Genomic DNA, 18,598 nt, shown 5'->3' on the forward strand with positions numbered 1-18,598 from the left:
CACAGACTGACAGGTGGGCAGTTACACACATCCAGTTAACACTTAGTGAACTGAGTTTAAGGGTCCTGGGGTTTCTCTTGCTCTGCCAGCAGACGTCCTGTTTATATGTTCCCACCTCTAAGAGAGGTGGCTGGGGAGGAGGACTGTCCACTGGGGACTGATGACCAGATGTGCTGTGAGCACTTCCAAGCACCACCCTGTCAGACACTCAGGTCCCTGAGGCCCTGGCCTCTCTGTGTGCCTGAACTTTGAGCCAAGACGATAAGAGTTTCCTTATCCCCCATGGCCCATCCATTCATCCAGCCATCCACCCATCTCTCCAACAGATTTTCCCGCGTGCCTGCTCCCACCAGTCCGTGTGGTGGGCTGTGGGGATCAATGCAGAACAAGCCAGGCCCATCTGTGCCTGCATGGAGCTCACACCAGCTTCTGGGTGACTTCAACAGAAACAGATAGATAACTGCAGTAGGGCAAACATTTAAGGAGGAACATGGGGCACCTGACCAGTCTAGGGGGTTAGGGACACGATGCTAATGTACACCTTCATCCGCTGCAAAGATGGGAAAGTTGCAGGAGAGAGTTAGGGACAGGAACAGCCAGGTGGCAGGAAGTGGGAAAGTCTTTCGGGAGGCGGCTTCCGGAAACCGGAAACTGGAAACCGGAAACTGAAAGGCAGCATGGCGGGCGGGGGAAAGAAAGCGGGAGCGGAGGAGCTGGGGGTGGGGGGTGGGGGGCCAGGTCGTTCAGAGCTCTGCGGGGCTCGGGCCCCCCTTTCCGAGTGCGCTGGAGAGCCACTGGAGGCTTTTTGCAGGACTTTGCGAGCCAGTGAGGAGGACACACCGGGGCAGGAGGCTCTTGCAGAAACGAGGTGAGAAATGACGGTATTGCAGAACCACAGTGCTCGCAGAGGGCAGAGGGAAATGCGGGCTCTGAGAGAGGTTTCAGAGGTAGACCTGACAGATCTGGATGTGGGCTAAGGCAGAGGCTGAGGCAGAAAATGGTGCCCGGCTATCCAGTGTGAGCAACCAGGGACCGTGAGAAAACCTTGTGGAGAAGTCAGGGAGGTAGGGAGGCTCTCCCAGGCCCTTATCCCAGAATGAAGAGGAGGGAGGTTGATGCCAATTTTAGAGTAAGACTCACAATGACCTCTGACATGGTTTAGAAGGACAAGATGAGGATTGACGAGCTAGATTGTTCTGGATGGCTTGTCCCCAAGAAGGGGAAGGGTTTTGTGTATGTGTGTTTTGGTATTGGTGGCGAGGGCACTGCTGGCAGAGGCAGGCCCATAGGTTTTGTGGGATCTGAAGCTTATACAGTTTGGGGCCCTCTCTAAGAAAAAGAATACCTTTTTTTTTTTTTTTTGGCCTTTGCAAGTTAAGCTTCACTCGCTTCATGGTAATAGCCTATGGTTGGGGGTCCTGGCAGCTCCCAGAGAAGAGTAGCAAAGGGCAGGGTGTGGTCAGGGAGGCCAACTGTGGGCCCTGAGAAAGGACACATACATGTCTGAGGAGGCAGTTGGTCAGTGAGAAGCCCCTATGGGAGATGGAAGGAAGAAATAAGGGGGCTTTAGAGAGATGGTGATGACAGAGCATTTTAGATTTTTCCTGTTCTTTATTGTAACCTCCCCTCACCCTACCCCAGGATCCCCAGACCTCAGTAAAATGGAACAGGCTGCTGGGAGGGAGTCCAAGGGATGGTCATCTTTAAGCGCAAGCTGACACCCCTGGAAGCTGACTAGCACCCAGGGACGGAGAATTCCAGGTGAGGAACCCTGACTCCAGCAGGGGGGGAGGGTTGGAGACACCCCTCAGTAATGGAATGGGGACTTGAGCCACTCCACTGGATAGGAGAGAAAAGAACCACTTGGAAGACGGGAGATTCCAGGTTATTCAATCAGTGGTTATAGGTGACAAAGGATGGATGCAGAAGGGGGCTGGCTCCAGGCCACTGCCGGGGGGTGGGGGAGGGCAGCACATACCCATGGTGGCAGAGAAGATGACGATGCCCAGCACATTCATGCCATCGATGGTGTCAGGCTCTGACTTGTAAACAACCTCAGGTGGTGGGGTCAGGTCCAGGGCGAAGTTTTGAACATGAGAACCATTCTCTTCCTGGATCCCGTAGATGAGGATCTGCCGAGAAGGGGCTTCCTCGGATGCCATCTTGGGGGATTTGACAACGGGGGTGGTCTTGGTGCGGTACTAGTGGACAACACCCCAACCAGGAAGGAGTCAGGGCCAAATACTGTTCTTAATATCATCAACAACAATAATAACGTCTTGGAGGCACCTTTGTATGCGGTCAAGAACTATTTGATTGACAATAACCCTGTGAGGTAGCCAAGAGTATTACCAAGATTTTACCAAAAAGAAAATTGAGATTCCTTCAGCCATGGACATACTCCCCAGCCATGTGTCTCCCCAAGCCTTCTTCCATCTTCTTCCTTCTCTGCAACATTGCACCCATCTGGGCTTCCCTCTACCCATGTCCTCTTCTACCCAGATAATTTTCCATTCACTCATCTATCCCTCCCAAGCATCCATTTTCCCTCCATCTAACTGCCAGCCAGCCCTGCCTGCCACTGATGGAAACTTGGACCTTCTCTTTGAAAAGCTCAGGTTGCCCCAAGCCTTCTTAAAGAGAAGAAGATCCATCTGGGAGGAACTGAACCTCCAAGCGTCTTCCTTTCCTCCTCTACCCCAGGGTATTCCTGGCCCTTTCCCCCTCACTCCTTGGGCATTAGGAGCCCAAACAGGGAGTCTTCTATCCTCCTAACACCATGGTGTCAATGAGGTAGGCTTTCTGGGGGGTGGGATGGGGGAACCACTCAGGAAATACATGGGCCCTCAACTTTCTGTGCTTCAGTGTCTTCATCTCTAAAATGGGGGTCACAGTCGTACCTAGCTTGTTAGATTAAATGAGACAACATATGTGAAGTGTTTAGAACAGCGCCTGGCGTGTGGGATCCCTTATGTGGCCATTGCCACTGTTATGCCACCACCACTATCGTCATCATCATTCCAACATTGAACATGCTGTGGTGGATGCCAGGGAAGCAAAGATGAACTGGACATGAATTCTGCACTGAGAGCTTTGGAAAGGGAGTGAGCTACTTTGCCTTTTCACAGCTTCACAAAGAAGGGGATATCTTGAAGGATGGGTAGGACTTTGCCAAAAGAGAAAGGGCATTCCAGGTAGGCATGAGGTCGTGCAACATTCAGTGTTTTTTTCTGACACTTTCAATAATTCACCATCACCACTGGAATAAAATCAGAACTACCTCGTCTAGCATTCAGGGCCGGTTACTCTCTGGCTCATTTCATAGATAAGGCCCAGGAGATTGGGAAAGATACAGTGATTAGCTCAAGGTTTCACAGCTTCTTATTTTGGAGCCTTTTCTCCAACCCTCAGCCTCTTCCTTTGTGTCCTTGCTCCCAATGCAGGGCCCAGCACAGGCAAGGGGGTTGGGAAATGCTTGCTGGATTGTCAACCAACAAGCCGACATTTTATGAGGGGTAAAGAATTAGAAAGTATGAGAAGGGCAGACAAAAATCGGCACACAAGGGTATTTACCATCGTTTTTTCCAAAAAGGAAACACTTGGAATACAGCCTTAAAGCCCACCGAAAGGAGGAATGGCCCCACCATGGGCTTTTACATCCCCACAAATACTGTATTTTAAGAAACACTTAATAACCAGGGCAAATGCTCATGCTATAATGAGCGTGAGGAAAAAGCAAGATACACACCATCTGTGCACCATTATCCTGATTTTGTTTTTTCAAAACATATTTAAGCAGAGAGAAAAGACTAGAAGTGTCCCACCTAGTACCGACTGTTGCTTGGTCCTAGAACAAGAAATGATTTTTATTTTCTACTTTGTACTTGGAGTATTTTCCTAATATTTTACACTGAGCATGATTAGTATTCTTGCTCCTGGGAAAAAGGGTTATTTTGTTTTGTTTTATTTTTTAAAGATTTTAATTTATTTATTTCAGAGAGAGAACATTAGCAAGGGGAGAGGAAGAGGGTTAGGACCCTGGGATCAGGACCTGAGCCAAAGGCAGCGGCTTAACAGACTCAGCCAGTCAGTTGCCCCCAAAAAGTGTTATTTTAAAAAGAAAGAGAAAACAGGCTTAGATGCCAGATTGGCCTGGTTTTCCTGATCAGCACCGTAATTTACTAGCAGTAAAACCTTGAGCAGTTCCGGGGCACCTGGGTGGCTCAGTGGTTTAAGGCCTCTGCCTTCGGCTCAGGTCATGGTCCCAGGGTCTTGGGATCGAGCCCTGAGTCTGGCTCTCTGCTAGGTGGGGAGCCTGCTCCCCCCCACCCCCCGCCGCCTGCCTCTCTGCCTACTTGTGATCTCTGTCAAATAAATAAATAAAATCCTTAAAAAATTTTAAATAAAACCTTGAGCTTAATCCTTCTGATCCTCCAGCCTCAGTTTCCTCATTGGGGACAGGGGACTGGCGCACGGAGTGCAGGCTTACTGTGAGGACCCAGTGATTCAGGGTGTGTGAGCAGGGGGTGAACCTAGAGCATGGGGGGCTCCCCCAACCCTGTCAGTTCTCTTCCCGAGAAGCTGGAACCATGGGTAGGGGTTGGCCAGGGGGGACTGTAAGGATTTCAGTCTCCGCACCTCCCCTGCTCTCCAGCCCAGGAGTCAGGGAGACTTGCTGGGTAAACCAGGCTGGCCGTGGCTGCCCCGCTCCCTTGCCCTGGGACCCACTCACCTGTTTGAATGTGGCTTCCACCAGGTTGGCTGGGAACATGTTCCTGGGAAGAGAGTCAGTTACTGAAGAATTCCAGAGGCCAGGACAGGAAGGTCCATGGGGTCATCTGAACACCTCCCTTGGCAGGCAAGGCCTTCCATGACCTAGCCCACCTCCCTCTGACCTTTCCTCTTCCTACCACCAATCACGCATAACCCCCATCCTTCCCAATCCCCAGTACTCAAAACTCCAACACCAATTGCATATGGTTCCCTAGAAACACTGCATACTTCTCCAGCAGCCAGGCCTTGGTCTGCACTGTTCCTTCTGCCTACAGTGTCCTTCCTGCTTCTCTGGCTAGCTCCTACTCCAGCCAGTCAGAGGCCCTGCCTTCTCTGATTGCTGGCCAACTCTGTAGGCCTTTCCTTGGGGGTCACCCACACTCCAGAGTGCTGCAGTGTGGCCCTGGCTTACCAGTCTGCACCCTCCCCCAGCCTGGCCTCCCAGAAAAGTCAGTGGTTCCTATCTTATCTGTGGTGCCCAACACAGGACCTACCACATAAATGAGACCATAATTCCTATTAACGTTATTTTCATAAAGCTAAAGGAAGAGAGGTCTTGTCCTACCAGATATCAATGTACAGTATAAAGATAGAATTTATGGTGTAATATTGACACAGCTGTCAACAGAAAAATTAGGAGAATAGAACCTAGTACATCTAAGTGCCTCATTAAAAAAAAAAAAAAGTGTATTTATTTGTTTTAGTAATTGCTACACCCAACATGGAGGTATATAGCCATGACCCTGAGAGCAAGAGTCCCACGCAATCCCGACTAGCCAGCCAGGTGCCCCTGAGAACTTTGTTTTTTGATAAAAGTCATTTCACAGATCAGTGAGGAAAGGAAGGATTTGTCATAGAGTACTATGTAGGTGAACCAACTATTTAAATTTTTAAAAAAGTTAGATCCCTATTTATGCTTTGCATCAAAATAAATTCCAGATAGGTTAAAAAAAATAAATAATTTAAAAAATGAAGCCATAAAAAGCTAGAAGAAAATATAGGTTAGTATTTTTTCAGATCTCAGAATATGAAAGGACCATCTAAGATTTAAAAAAAAAAGCAATTAAAAAATATCAATAGGTTTTACCAAATAGAAATTAAGAATGTTCTGAGTGCAGCAAGGTATCCTGGGTTGGATTGGGGAGGGGTGCAGAAGAAAAGACAGTGGAAAGACCGGTGAGATCCAAACAGGGTCTGTAATTCAGTTAATAGTGTTATACTAATTTAGTTTCTTAGTTTCCACATCTGTGCCATCGTTATGTATGCTGCTAACATCAGGGAAAGCTGGGTGAAAGGGATGTGGGAACTCTCTCTTCTCTGTTTGCAACTTTTCGGTATACTTAACAATTATGCCAGAATAAAAAGCTAAATTGAGAAGTTCTCTAAAACACATTCAAATACAAATAAAATTATAAAGCAAATGACAAACTAGGGAAACTATGTGACAAAGTATTATCATCCTAAATCTAGAAAGAGCTTTTTTTTTTTTTTTTTTTTTTTTTTTTTTTTTTTTTTTTTTTTTTTTCATGCATCCATTTTATTTTTTATTTTTTATAAACATATATTTTTTATATACATATATTTTTATCCCCAGGTCTGTGAATCACCAGGTTTACACACTTCACAGCACTCACCAAATCACATACCCTCCCCAATGTCCATAATCCCACCCCCTTCTCCCCAACCCCCTCCCCCCGGCAACCCTCAGTTTGTTTTGTGAGATTAAGAGTCACTTATGGTTTGTCTCCCTCCCAATCCCATCTTGTTTCATTTATTCTTCTACCCACTTAAGCCTCCATGTTGCATCACCACTTCCTCATATCAGGGAGATCATATGATAGTTGTCTTAGAAAGAGCTTTTATAAATCTTGTCTTTGTCTCCTTGTTCACTGTCTCTTCTCTCCAGAACACCAGCTTCCTGGAAGGCTGAGAGCTCGGTTTTGTTCCCTGCTGGGTCCCAGCGACTGGAAGACTGGCTGGCACGTAACAGGCCCTCGGCATATATTTGTTACATAAATAATGGGACCACAGGAACACTAGGACCACAAGAGAAAAATGATGGGAAGTGATGGCCAGGCAATTCACCTCACAAAAGACCGTAAGTAGCCCAAAAATGCTTTTCTAAAATGTTCACCTTCATCGATAAATTAGACATTTTCACCTCTCAAACTGGTAAAGGATTTTTCGATGACAATACTCAATACTGAGCAGGTTTGGCGACATGTCCAGCCCCCCAGCCCCGGCTTCTGTAAGGAAATTTGCAAGTCCCCTTGCATCTTTGTCTTTATAATCCACTTCCAGGAATCTTTCCTAAATCAGAGGTGTTCACAAAGATTTTTGTTCGTGTGCTTGCATTTTCTCAAACAGGCCATGTGGACCTGCTCGTGGCAAATCTCTTGGCTTTCAAGGCTCTGCTCATCCATGCCTGGAATTATATACGAGAGTATGGTTGTGCATGTCTTCTTAACCTTACACCCCAGCAGTTGCTGTTGGAAAGCAGAAACTATATTTTTTTTCTTCACTGTTGCTAAAATATAGGTTCAATGTGAGCATATGGCAGGAGGAAGGGAGCTTAGAAAGAGCTAGCAAGACAGAAAGAGTGGGTCCTGGCTTTTCCCACTAATTTTAGCTTTGTCACGAGAGAGAAGCAGCAGGCTTCCGAGGAGACTGGGGATTCCAGGGACTGGGATCTCAGAAGCTCAAATAACACCCCCCCCCCAACCCGTGCCTGCAGTTTTAAGCAGATTCCTGCCACCAGAATAATATCTGCCTACAAGGGCTTTTGACATTAATCAGACCCAAAGCCCCAAAGCCAGGGTTAGCGTTGGGGGCTCACCAGACACACAGCTGCCAGAATGTACTGATCCACTGGGGTTGGGCCCTCGTGACCAGAGGAAAGGATGCTCAGGCTGTTCCCATGGCTCAGAATTTGAAAATCTCTCTTGGGCACAACCCCTGAGATACAAAGGACTTACAAGGTGGTTTACTAATGAAACTTCGCAGGAAGGCAGCTTTAGCCTGAGCAAAGACTTGGAGCGTTCAAGTTGTCAGAGACCAAATGGAGCTTATACCTAAAATGTACATTTCTTTACAATCCCCTTGAAAGTTAGATTTATTTATTTATTTAAAAAGATTTTATTAATTTGTTTGTCAGAGAGAGCGTGCACTGGCAGGCAGAGGCAGAGGGAGAAGCAGGCTCCCTGCCAAGCAGAGCCTGATGTCAGACTCCATCCCAGGATCCTGGGATCATGACCTAAACGGAAGGCAGCCATTTAACTCGCTGAGCCACCTAGGTGTCCTGAAAATTAGAATAATTTAAAACGTGTGTTGTAGCCAGTACAACTGGTTGCCTACACAGTCTCCATTCTCTCCTTCCTTACCAATAGGAGACCCAGCATGTTATGGGACCAGTGGGGCTCTGCCGTCAAACCCTATTTCCCAGCCTCTCTTGCCAAAGGGGTGGCACAGGAGATGAAGTGGGAGTCATGGGTGGTGCTTTCAGAAAACTCTTGAAAAGGTGCCTGCTCAGCCAGGACCCTTTGATCCTTTTCTTCAACTGTCTTCTTTCTGCTTGGAACATGGGTGTAATAGCTAGAGCTTCTGCAACCTTCTTGGAACATGAGACACACTGATGATAAAAGCCAAGTGGTAAACATGGTGGCGGAGCATGGGATCCTCCTGCCCACAGACTGCCCATCTCTGGACTGCTGATTTGGGAGACAATGAAAGCCTTTACCACAGTTCAGCCTCTGCTGTTCTGGCTTTCTCTTAACTAGCTGCCAATAGCAATCCCTAACTACTACACATGGCTCATACTCACAGTTGATGAACTCATATCCTTTAGGCTTTAATGAAGAATTATACTTTTGATTATTAAACAGGAAAATGTACAACATTTTCTTTTGATGATGAGTGCCCATGGGAAGTCTTCTTATTTGCCCCATGAGGCCTGTGCTCCCCATGGCATCAATGTGGACGGAACGTGCTTGGGAGACATTAGCAGCCATGCCCATCAAGTACACACACCCTCTGGCTTGGGCCTTCCCACATGCACTTGGGGCAGAGCCACAGCCTGCCAGCCCCTCTCCTTACCTACTCAAAGTCCCCAAACTGTGATGTTCCAAACTTGCCTCTAATTCATATGTCCCCAACCCCCAAGCATGGCCCCTGAGGGCTGTATGCCATCCCTTAACAGGGTAACTGGGAGCTGTAAATAGAGCCAAGTGATTACTTTATCTCTCTGGTGTTCTAATAGGATTGGAAAGAAAGAAGGGGGCCCGCTCTGATTAGCAGCCTCTCATGTGGGTGGTTTTCTGTGAGGCTGCACTGTGAGCAGACGTCAGTTTCCTGGAGCCTTGGGAAATGAATTCATGTCTCAGGGAGTAGTCTGGGGACATGGCCTGTTGTGTTCCTTTGGAATCTTCTTTGAGAGAGGGCTGCATATCTTCCTGGCCCTGAGGTACGCCGCTGGCCTTACTCCACTGCTCAGTGAGCCCCTGCATCTCTCTGACTTATCACGGGTTACAGCTGCCTGCACTTCCCCGTTCCCTGCTTTGGCCGTCCCTGTTCTCCCTCAGTTACTGACACTCACTGTCCACCTGCTCTGGGCCACAGTGAGTGTGAGGGGGCCCCTGGGACCTTGGGTCCTGGTGTTCTCGTTTTCCGCACAGCCTCTTGGAAGGTCAGAGCATCTAGGAAGAGTTCCCGTGAGTGTCTGTCCTAAGACAGAGGACAGCCTGGTTTAGGACTTGAGTTCGCCCCCTCTCTTTGTCCAGAGCAGATGCCTTATAAGGGGGAGAAAGTGAATGGACCAGAGGTGACTGCACCCCAAATAGGGCATCCTCCTGCCTCCAGTCATATCCTGACCACTTTGCTCTACCCCAGTCCATCCTTCCCTATTCACCAGCTTCCAGTTTCTAACAGAACAGCCAACCCCTTAGCCTGGGTTCAAGATCCTCAAGGTTGGGTTCTGTACTGTCCTCCCAACCTCATCTCCCAGAACCCACCTCCAGAAGTTTCTGCTCACTGGTGTGTAGGCCTTTGTGTTTCGGAACCACAGAGCTAGAAGGGATCTTGAAAACCACTGGGGAAACCAAGGCCTGGAAGGGCCACATTGAGCCTTACTGACAGAGTTGTGACAAGACTTCCTATCCCCAAGGTTCTGGTTCCCCGTCCCAGGAACCATGTGACCTCTCTCTGCAGCCCCACTCTCTGAGAAACAGCGACCGTGATGTCTAACCACTCAGCTCTGCAAAACAACTTGCCTTGGGGTTGAGAGCAACTGGGGAAAAGTCTAAAACCAGAAGGATCAATTTTCACCATGTGAAAAGCAACCAGGAGCAGGAGCCACTCCTGGAACATTTGACTCTGACACGTGTGTCTGATCCAGAGCCCTCAGCCCCCCGCAGGGGAGGCCATGGTGACGAGGGCGGGGACTCCCGAGCACCAGCTCCTTCCACCATGAAGAAAGGCTGTTTCAAATCATTGAATCCAAGAAAGGATGAATCATAGCCACCAACTCTTAGAAATAATGGATCTCAGAAAGGAAGCTTCTCAAAATTCCTCTTCCCTCAGCCTCTAGGATACCTGCTGTCCCGGTGCCCCTCCTGGCCCTCTGCTGCTCCTGTCAGCTCTACACAAACCTCCACCATGGCCCCGGGGCTGAGGCTCAGCGTGGGCCTCGGAGCCACACAATCTGGATCTTCTCCCTGAGCAGGTGAGTCTCCTGTCCCGGCTCTGACCCCAGCCCCATCGGTGACCCTATGTCGCACACCTGCCTTCAGCAAACACTGAGCACCTCCTCTGAGCTGTTCTCGGCTCCAGGATGCAGCAGGGAACAGATTTGCAAAGATCTAGCCCTCATGAAACGTATGTTACTCCAGTGGGGGAGACACAAGAAGAAATAAAAAACACACACAGACAAGATAATGACAGGTAGTAACGAGGACTGTGAGGAGAGAGGGTGACGGAGGTTAGGTGGTCCCTCTGAAGAGGTGACACAGAGCAGGGGTGGAGTGAGGGGAGGAGCCATGCACCCCGGCAAGAAGGTCCATCCAGGCAGAGGCTGTGATGAGGATGGGATCACATGGGCATTTGGGGAATGGCAGGAGGCCAGCGGGGCTGGAGGGAGGGGAGAGACAGTTGGAGCAGAGGTCACAGGTGGTGGGGGTATGGTAGAGGCATCATGAAGGAAGGGCCTGTAGGCCATAGTGAGCACTGCGCGGTGTGCTGACGTGAGGCGTCCTGAGCATGATCCCTTTGGCCGCTGTGCTGAGACCAGACCCGAATGAAGCAGAAAGCTGGGTGCTGCGGTTGGACCCTCTAGTGAGAGGTGAGAGTGGTTGGGGAGAGGGTGAGCCTGGCACAGGGGGACAGAAGGGACAAGGTCTGGGGTAGTATTTAGAAGGTAGAGCTGACAGAATTTGCCAACAAACTGGATGCAGGATGTGAGAGAATGAGAGAAGGTAGCCCAAGCTGGGCAGCCTCCTCCTCTGTCTCCAGCTCAGACTCTCCCAAAGACTCAGATGCACCAGCCAGCCAGCCAGCCACCAGTGGACACCTTCCCCAGCATGTCCCCACCTGCTCCAGCGTTATCATGTGACTTGGTGATCTCACAGCTGGGTGTTCACGCCATCGGGATCAGCACTGCTGCCTCCTCCAACTCTCCTCCAACCTTCTGTCCTGCCTGGCTCCGGCTGGTTTTAGCTTCTGACAGCCTTCAGTCTACCCTTTCCCTGTGCCCAGGGCTGGCACCGTGTCCCTCTCCCTGCCTGTCCTCCTCCCCTCCCCCTGCCCCCCTTTCACCCCCACTCTGCTGTGGAGTGAGCCTTTTGAATGGATCATGCCGCTTCTGTTTCAAGCCAATTTCCTATGGCCTCAGTTTTCAGCCAATGAGTCACATTGTCCTTCATGATAGGACCCCTTCGCTTCCCCAGCAGTGACTGTCTACTCCCCTTTGCCCCAGTGCTCCAGTCACTCTGAGTGGGTGAGGATTTCTCCCCATGCTTTCCTCAGGACCTTTGCATACCTTTGCCTCCACGAAGAATGGGCTCCTGCCTCCCTGGCCTGTGCCACTCATCCCTCCCTCTGCCTCCCCTGAGCCTGCTCTTTGCACTTTCCCACAGACCCTGCCTCCCTCATTGAGACTCCCAACCCAGACAGTTGTTGCTCTCTATTCATGAACCTTTCTCTCCTCTGGGACTACGGCCAGGCTTAGTGCCTGGCACAGGGCAGGCATTGGCAAGAGTGAATGAGTGATGGAGAGGAGAGGCATGGCCAGCATGGAGTCTTGGAAAAAGGGGTTCAGACTTGGAGGCATTGCTGGGTCTACAGAACTTTCCTGGAAGGAGGGCTCAGGTCCTGGACGCTGGTTAGCCATGTCCATGGGGCTGAGGCAGGGGCACCACCAGGCAAAAATCACTCCCTTGGAATCAGACCCAGGATGAATCCTGGCTCCATGACTTGCCTGCTGGATGACCCTGGAAGAGTCACATCATCTCTTTGAGCATCACTCCCTCTTCTGCAAGAGGGGGACCAGCAAGGAAAAGATGGTGGGGTAGCGATGTATGGCCTTCCCCAGTGGAGGCTGGGTGCACACGGGCAAGCAGTCAGTCAGGGAACACCTGCTGATGCCGGCCCAGGGCCAGGCTGCATGCTGGGGTGTGGCTCCCAGGGGGCCGACCCCTGTCCTGCCCTCGAGGTGCTCCCAGTCTGATGGAGGCAGGCAGTGCAGTGTGAATCCAGTGGACAGCATGGGGGCTGAGGGGACAGAGACACTGTGGCCACAAGAAATCAAGAGCAGACCCCAAGCACCCCCTCCCTGTGACCTATGGGGCCTCCGGCAGACACGCAGGGCCAGGCCTCTGGAGTTGTGGCCCCAGCCCAGGCCTGGCGTTCCCGAGTAGGGCGTCCGTGTGAGCCTTACCGGATGAGGTCCAGCAGTGCGTCAGCAGAGCTCATGATGGCCTTCCCACTCTGCTCTGTCATCTCCTTCTGGGCTGCGCCACCCGGGTGAATGATGGAGACCATGATGATGCCCACAATGACAGCCACGAAGGTGGTCCACAGGTAGTATGCCACAGTGAGGACGCCCAGGCGGCTGGAGGTCTTGGGATCCAGGGATGCAAGGCCAGACATCAAGCTGGGAGAGTGACATGGGTTAGGGTCTGGGGGTGGGGGGCATGGGCACTCAGGTGGAGTGCCCCCCTGGCTCTGCCCAGCACCCTCACAGAGCTGGAGTGACCGTGTGGGCCTGCCCCCCCCCCCCCCCCCGGCAGCAATTCAGTCCTATGGCCCCTCCAGCCTGGTTTCCTGCTCTGTCCTCTGGGCCATGTCCAGGGACAACAGCCATACCCATGCACACCTCCAGGCCTTTGCCACTGCTGTTTCCTTCGGCGTCATTCCCAGGTGCCTCCACTCTGCCTGAGTGCTACTCACTAGGTAAGACCAAGCGCAGTATCACCTCTCTGGTGACATTGTGGACTGCCTGCCTGTCCCTGGGGTTAGGACTCCATTCTGGGGCTTCTGCAGCCCCTGGCCTCTGTCAGGACCCTGTCTATCACTGTCTACCTGTCTCTCTCATGAGACTGAGGACAGGAGAGGGGCAGGTGTGACTTTTCTTGTGTGTCCCCAGTGCGTGTGCAGCATGAGCTCTCAGGGCCACCACTGCGCAGGGGGTTACTGCAGGCTTACTGAATGAACTAGTGATGGCAGCGAGTTAGAACCCTGGGCTGGGTTCCATCCTGATTCTGCCTGGGGGATATCTTTGGGCATCAGGATCCCATCTCTGAAACAGGGCCGCGGGTTTCTTGGCGAGGCGCCACCCTGTGGCCATCTTGGGCTACCGCCTGGGTCCAGACTGGGTCCCCTTGCCACTGTCTTGGGAGCTTGTGTTGAGAGGGCTTATGGGTCTCCCCCACTCCCAGCTCCTCTCCACCCCTGCCTGCCTTGCCCTGAGCTCTGGGCCTTCAGCGAGGGTCAGCCCCAGAGCTGCCGTCCTCCTGGCTGTTGGCAGGGTGGGGTTGAGAGATTAGTTAAGGAGTTGCCTGTGCTTTGCTTTGCTGCCAAAAGGATTTTCCCCCAAAGCCCTTTCATTCTTCCAGATAAAGGAAGTATTTGTCTGCTTTTAATCATGTAAACAAGAGTGGATAATCCCTCCCCATCCTGCTCCTCTTGTCATTAGACTACAGTTGGGCAGCACCCCCCATCCAGCCCAGAGCATAGCAAGCTTCTACCCCACCTTGGGCTGTACTGCTGCCTGAGTGCCGTGCTCTTCCTCGCTCTGTCAAGACACAGTTGAAGGATCCCCTCCAGGAAGCCTTCCCTGACCACTGGCTGGGGACAAGACTCCTTCTTTGAGCTTCCACAGGCCCAGGGCAGTCCTCTGCCCACCGCACTGAGTTGCCTGCTGTTTGAGACCTGGCTGGAGTCTGTTCAATCCTGGGTCTGCAGAGCTGGGCATGGGGCCCAGTCACGTGCAGCTTGGTAGCCATTTGCTGAACGAAGGAGTGAGTGAGTGAATGAATGAATGAATGAATGGATGTTTACAATCTCCTTTCATCCCTTGTCTGCCAGTATGCCATATGTTAGTGATGGGCTTAGGGTGGGTCTCAGGCATAAATCCTGAAGGGCTCATAATGGGATTGTGTAGGCAAGGGAAATGGGGGGCTGCCCTGTGATTATGATCTACCAGAGAGATTATCCCCAGCTTGGGGCCAGCACATCAGCCCCAGGCCAAACAACCCCCTGACTGCAACAAATCCCCCACAGCCAAGTCCAACTGCTCACAGGGAAGTGGGGTTCCTGAGAGGATGACCTGCCTGAGGTTGCGTGGAACACTAGCGGCCAGCTGAATCAGAACTCAGGCCCCTAACTCCAGTCCTCTTTCCTTGATGTATTTATTCATGTCTTTAATGCATGCTCACTCCATGCCATGCCCTGAGTCCACAGAAGGAAATCAGAAAACCTGGACCCAAGAAAACAGGAGCCAGGGTGGCTGCATTGGTACCATAGGCGAGAGGACAAGGATGTGCTATCTTTATTAGAGGAGGAAGGGATCACTTCTAGCTAGGAGTCAGGAAGGATGTCCTGGAGGAGGGGGCATTTTAGTGGTTCTTGGGAGGATGAGGAGGATTTGGAGATGGGGCAGATATCCCAGGCAGTGAGACAGCAGCAGCCAACAGGGAGGCTGGCAAGTGTGGGCACAGTGTGGTCAGAGCTCAGGTCAAATCAGAAACAGGGTTATGGGGGATATAGACTGTGCTCAGGAGGGGGGTGTGGCCTTGAGTGCCAGGCCAAGGGGGACAGAGGGAAAGGTGGGGTCCAGTATGATTCATCCAGGAGAATTTGCTGGCTGTCTGAAAAGGGAAAACTTAAATCTGAGAACATCTACGTGTACTGGGAGAGACCCTAAAGTGGTATTTATGAGAGCAAACACCTGGGGCCGGCCTAAGAAGGCCAATGCAGAATTAGATCGGGACTCGGGCCCTAGGTGGCTCAATGGGTTGGACTTCTGCCTTCGGCTCGGATCATGGTCTTGGGGTCCTGGAATTGAGCCCCGCATTGGGCTCTCTGTTCAGCAGGGAGCCTGCTTCCCCCAATCTCTCTGCCTGCCTCTGCCTACTTGTGATCTCTGTCTGTCAAATAAAAATTAAAAGAAAAAAAGAATTAGATCGGGACTCAGGCCCCTAATTTATCAATGCAGAATTAGATTAAAAGTTACAGCATAGGGGTGCCTGGGTGGCTCAGTGGGTTAAAGCTTCTGCCTTCAGCTCAGGTCATGATCTCAAGGTCCTGGGATGGAGCCCCAAATCAGGCTCTCTGCTCAGCAGGGAGCCTGCTTCCTCTTTCCCTGCTTCCTCCTCTCTCTCTGCCTGCCTCTCAGCCTACTTGTGATCTCTGCCTGTCAAATAAATAAATAAAATATTAAAAAAAAAAATAAGTTACAGCATACCCACGCAGTGGCGTTCTAAGCAGCCGTTAGGAGCGACGGTGTCATTGGAAAGATGTTCTTATTGAAGGTTAGATGGAAAAAAGTAAGGTGTGAGCTAGTCTGTAGCCCTGTGGGGAGGCCCAGAGCCTCCTCTGACAGAGGCCCCTCTCCAGGATTGGGATCCAGATGCCCTGCACAGACATGCTTGGGGGATTGTGCACGAGAGGCGTGTCCATGACCATCAGATCACAGAAAGGGGCAAAGGGCTCCTCAGAAGGCCACTCTGAAGAAGACGAGGTCTGACACAAAGGTGGTTCCAACTCAGGGACCCACCAGGATGCGGGAAGGGAGGGAGTATAGATTCTACATACAGCAAGAGAGGCCCCAACCCAGGGGCTCTGGAAAGGAGAGGGCTGATGGATAACATGGGAAGAATTCCATCCTCTGGCCTCCAAGGAGTTCCCCTCTGAAACCTCCAAACTGGAAGGGTTTTCCTGCTGACTGGAGAGGGGAGGCAGGAGCTCGCAGGGAGGGAGCTGCTGGTGAAAGCTGACGGAGCCTCCAGGTTGGTGACCATGGGAGTTGGCAGAGGCGAAGGAGACCGGGATCTCAGGAGGAGGAAAGCCTGGACCCCGCATGCACGTAGGCTACTCCAGGGACTCATGTTAACAAGAAAGCAAGTTCAAGGTCCTGCCTCTGACCAGAGTGGGCTCCTCTGAGGTCTCAGGCTTTCCAGCCAAGCTGTTGAAGTGACCTTTCTGAGAACCTATAATCTGTGGTAGGGTTGTGAGGACTCGCATGGATATGCACAGAAAAAAATCTACTAGCAAGAGAGATTTTACAGTAGCTTTCTTTGGGAGGTGGAATTTTGGTTGATTTTCATTCTGTTGTATTGTTTGTCTGTGTTCTCTATTATTTCTAGAATAAGCTTGTCTTACTGGTGTGATGGAAAACACAATCCCTGGAGTACCAGGCAGCCACAGAAGCCATAATTTATCTGGACCTTAAATGTCCCCAAACACCTGAACATCCACCTCATTCAATCCTTAAAAAACATTCTAAGTCGGTGCTGCCCTATGGAATTACAAGGTAGGCTACAATTGTAAAATTTTAAATTTTCTAGTAGTCACATTTTAAGTAAAAAAAAAAAAGTAAAGTTCATTTTTTTTTGTGAAATTCATTTTAATAATACTTTATTTAACCCAGTCTATCCAAAATACTATCATTTCAGTACATAATCAATGTAAAAATGTTTACACTGCTTCAGGTGTTAAAGTTTTAAATTAATTTCTTAAAAAAGTTAAACTCTTCAGTTGCACATTTCAAGGGTTCAGTAGCCCATTTATGACTAGTGACTATCGTATTGGACTATGCAGTTGGAGTTACAGAGAAGGAAAATAGAGCTCAGGGAGGGGGAGATAATTGGCCAAGCCACCCTGCTGGGAAGCTGTGGAGTCAAGACTGGAACATGGGTTTCTGATTCAGAACCCTGCGGGGCTTCCCTTGCTCCTAGTGCCTCTTCACTGTACCAAGCTGGTTTAACTCCTGTGGAAGGAAAGTGTCTTCCAGTTTTGGCTGACCATGATTGGAATGTAAGGGAGCTCATGTCATGCCTCTACAGTTCAACTCTCAGAGTTGATGACTTATCCTGTGATGGATTTGTGGTGGTGAGCGCTCCTGTCTTTGGAGGTATCCAGGTGGAGCCTGGATGACCAGTCAACTGCTCAGATTCTCGATCAAGGCTTCTAGACTGAGGGGGAGATTCTTTGAGGATCACCCTTCTAGCACATAATTTACAGTGAGGGGAGGAAAGGTAACCTTGCCTCACCTATCCCAGTCTGGTTAGGCGCTCCTTGGAACCTCCATGGTCCTTCAGGGCCCTGGGGAAGAGCCTTAGGGAGCTGAGAGGTCTGGGACTCCCCCCGGAGCCATATGGCTGCCACCCAGAGCCAAGGGATTGTGGATGAAGAGATTGCAGTGACTGGGGAGCCCAGCCCGTTTCAATCTGGGAACTGCTCCACTTGCAGGGGTTGGGGGAAGGGAGGCAGCAGCTTGCTGGGCTTCTCATGGAGGGCAAAAGAGGCTGTTTACTGGCCATCACCTGGTTCTAGCACCAGCTGCTGAGGTGGGGATCATGCCCACCTGACCGCGGGAGCCACCACTGCTGCTGTGCTCTGCGCTGGGGACACTGGACAGAACACCTGGACTGTTGGCCACTCCCCACCCCATTTGAAGTCCTTGGTGGCTCTCCACTGCCCTCAGAACTTTGCATCCTCCTTCATGGCCTTGGGTCCAGTGTGGCCTGACTCAGTCTTAGCTCCTCGCCCGTATTCCAGCCACCCTGGTCTCCCTGCTGCTCCCTGAACCACCTTTCCACAGTCATTCCTTCAGCCTGGAACTCTCTCTCTTTCCACCCACACACATTTCCCAAACCCCACCCATTTCCACCTGCTTTCTACAGCCAGCCTAGATGTCCTTTCTTCTGGGAAGACTTCCTTGAGGTGCCGCCTCATGCTCCACCCGAGGGAACCCTGTGCTTCCCAGTTAGGGGCCACTCTACTGGTATGCCCACCTCTGAATCTCCAGAGCCCAGCCAGTAAGCTGGCAGGGCATGAGTGTTGGGGAAGCAGGGAATTCCAGAGGAACCCAGTTCCCTTGCCCCTGTCCCTCCTGCTTCCCTTTCCTGTCCCCTCCTACTGCTGCTCACCTGTCCAGTCTCCACTCTGGCACCACCTCCCGCCTGGCTGGGTGAGGAAGCTCCTGCCTGCTCCCACTCATATCCCTCAACAGCTGGGGGCCCTCATCAAGTTCCCAATCTCTGTGTGCCTCAGTTTCCACAGGAGGATCAAACGGAGGTAATGACGGCTCATGGTGAGGGGTAATCTACGTTTAGCG

General features: G+C 51.0%; 1 protein-coding gene and 1 long non-coding RNA gene across 2 annotated transcripts in view; one reads left to right on the forward strand and one right to left on the reverse strand.

The window, feature by feature from the left end:
- SLC1A7 (solute carrier family 1 member 7) overlaps positions 1-18,598 on the reverse strand; it is a 44,275-nt gene that overhangs the window by 8,014 nt on the left and 17,663 nt on the right. The window contains exons 3-5 of the mRNA XM_059137466.1: positions 12,698-12,913; positions 4,733-4,775; positions 1,979-2,201 (exon numbers count right to left, since the gene is read on the reverse strand). Coding sequence (XP_058993449.1) covers positions 1,979-2,201; positions 4,733-4,775; positions 12,698-12,913 — 482 coding nt within the window. The remainder of the gene's footprint in view (positions 1-1,978; positions 2,202-4,732; positions 4,776-12,697; positions 12,914-18,598) is intronic.
- Positions 750-16,791, forward strand: LOC131809961 (uncharacterized). Its single transcript, XR_009345347.1, has 4 exons — positions 750-868; positions 6,680-6,871; positions 10,348-10,489; positions 16,626-16,791. It is a non-coding gene; the product is annotated as an uncharacterized LOC131809961 (long non-coding RNA).

The sequence above is a fragment of the Mustela lutreola genome, chromosome 10, assembly GCF_030435805.1.
Source record: "Mustela lutreola isolate mMusLut2 chromosome 10, mMusLut2.pri, whole genome shotgun sequence".
NCBI lineage: Eukaryota > Metazoa > Chordata > Mammalia > Carnivora > Mustelidae > Mustela > Mustela lutreola.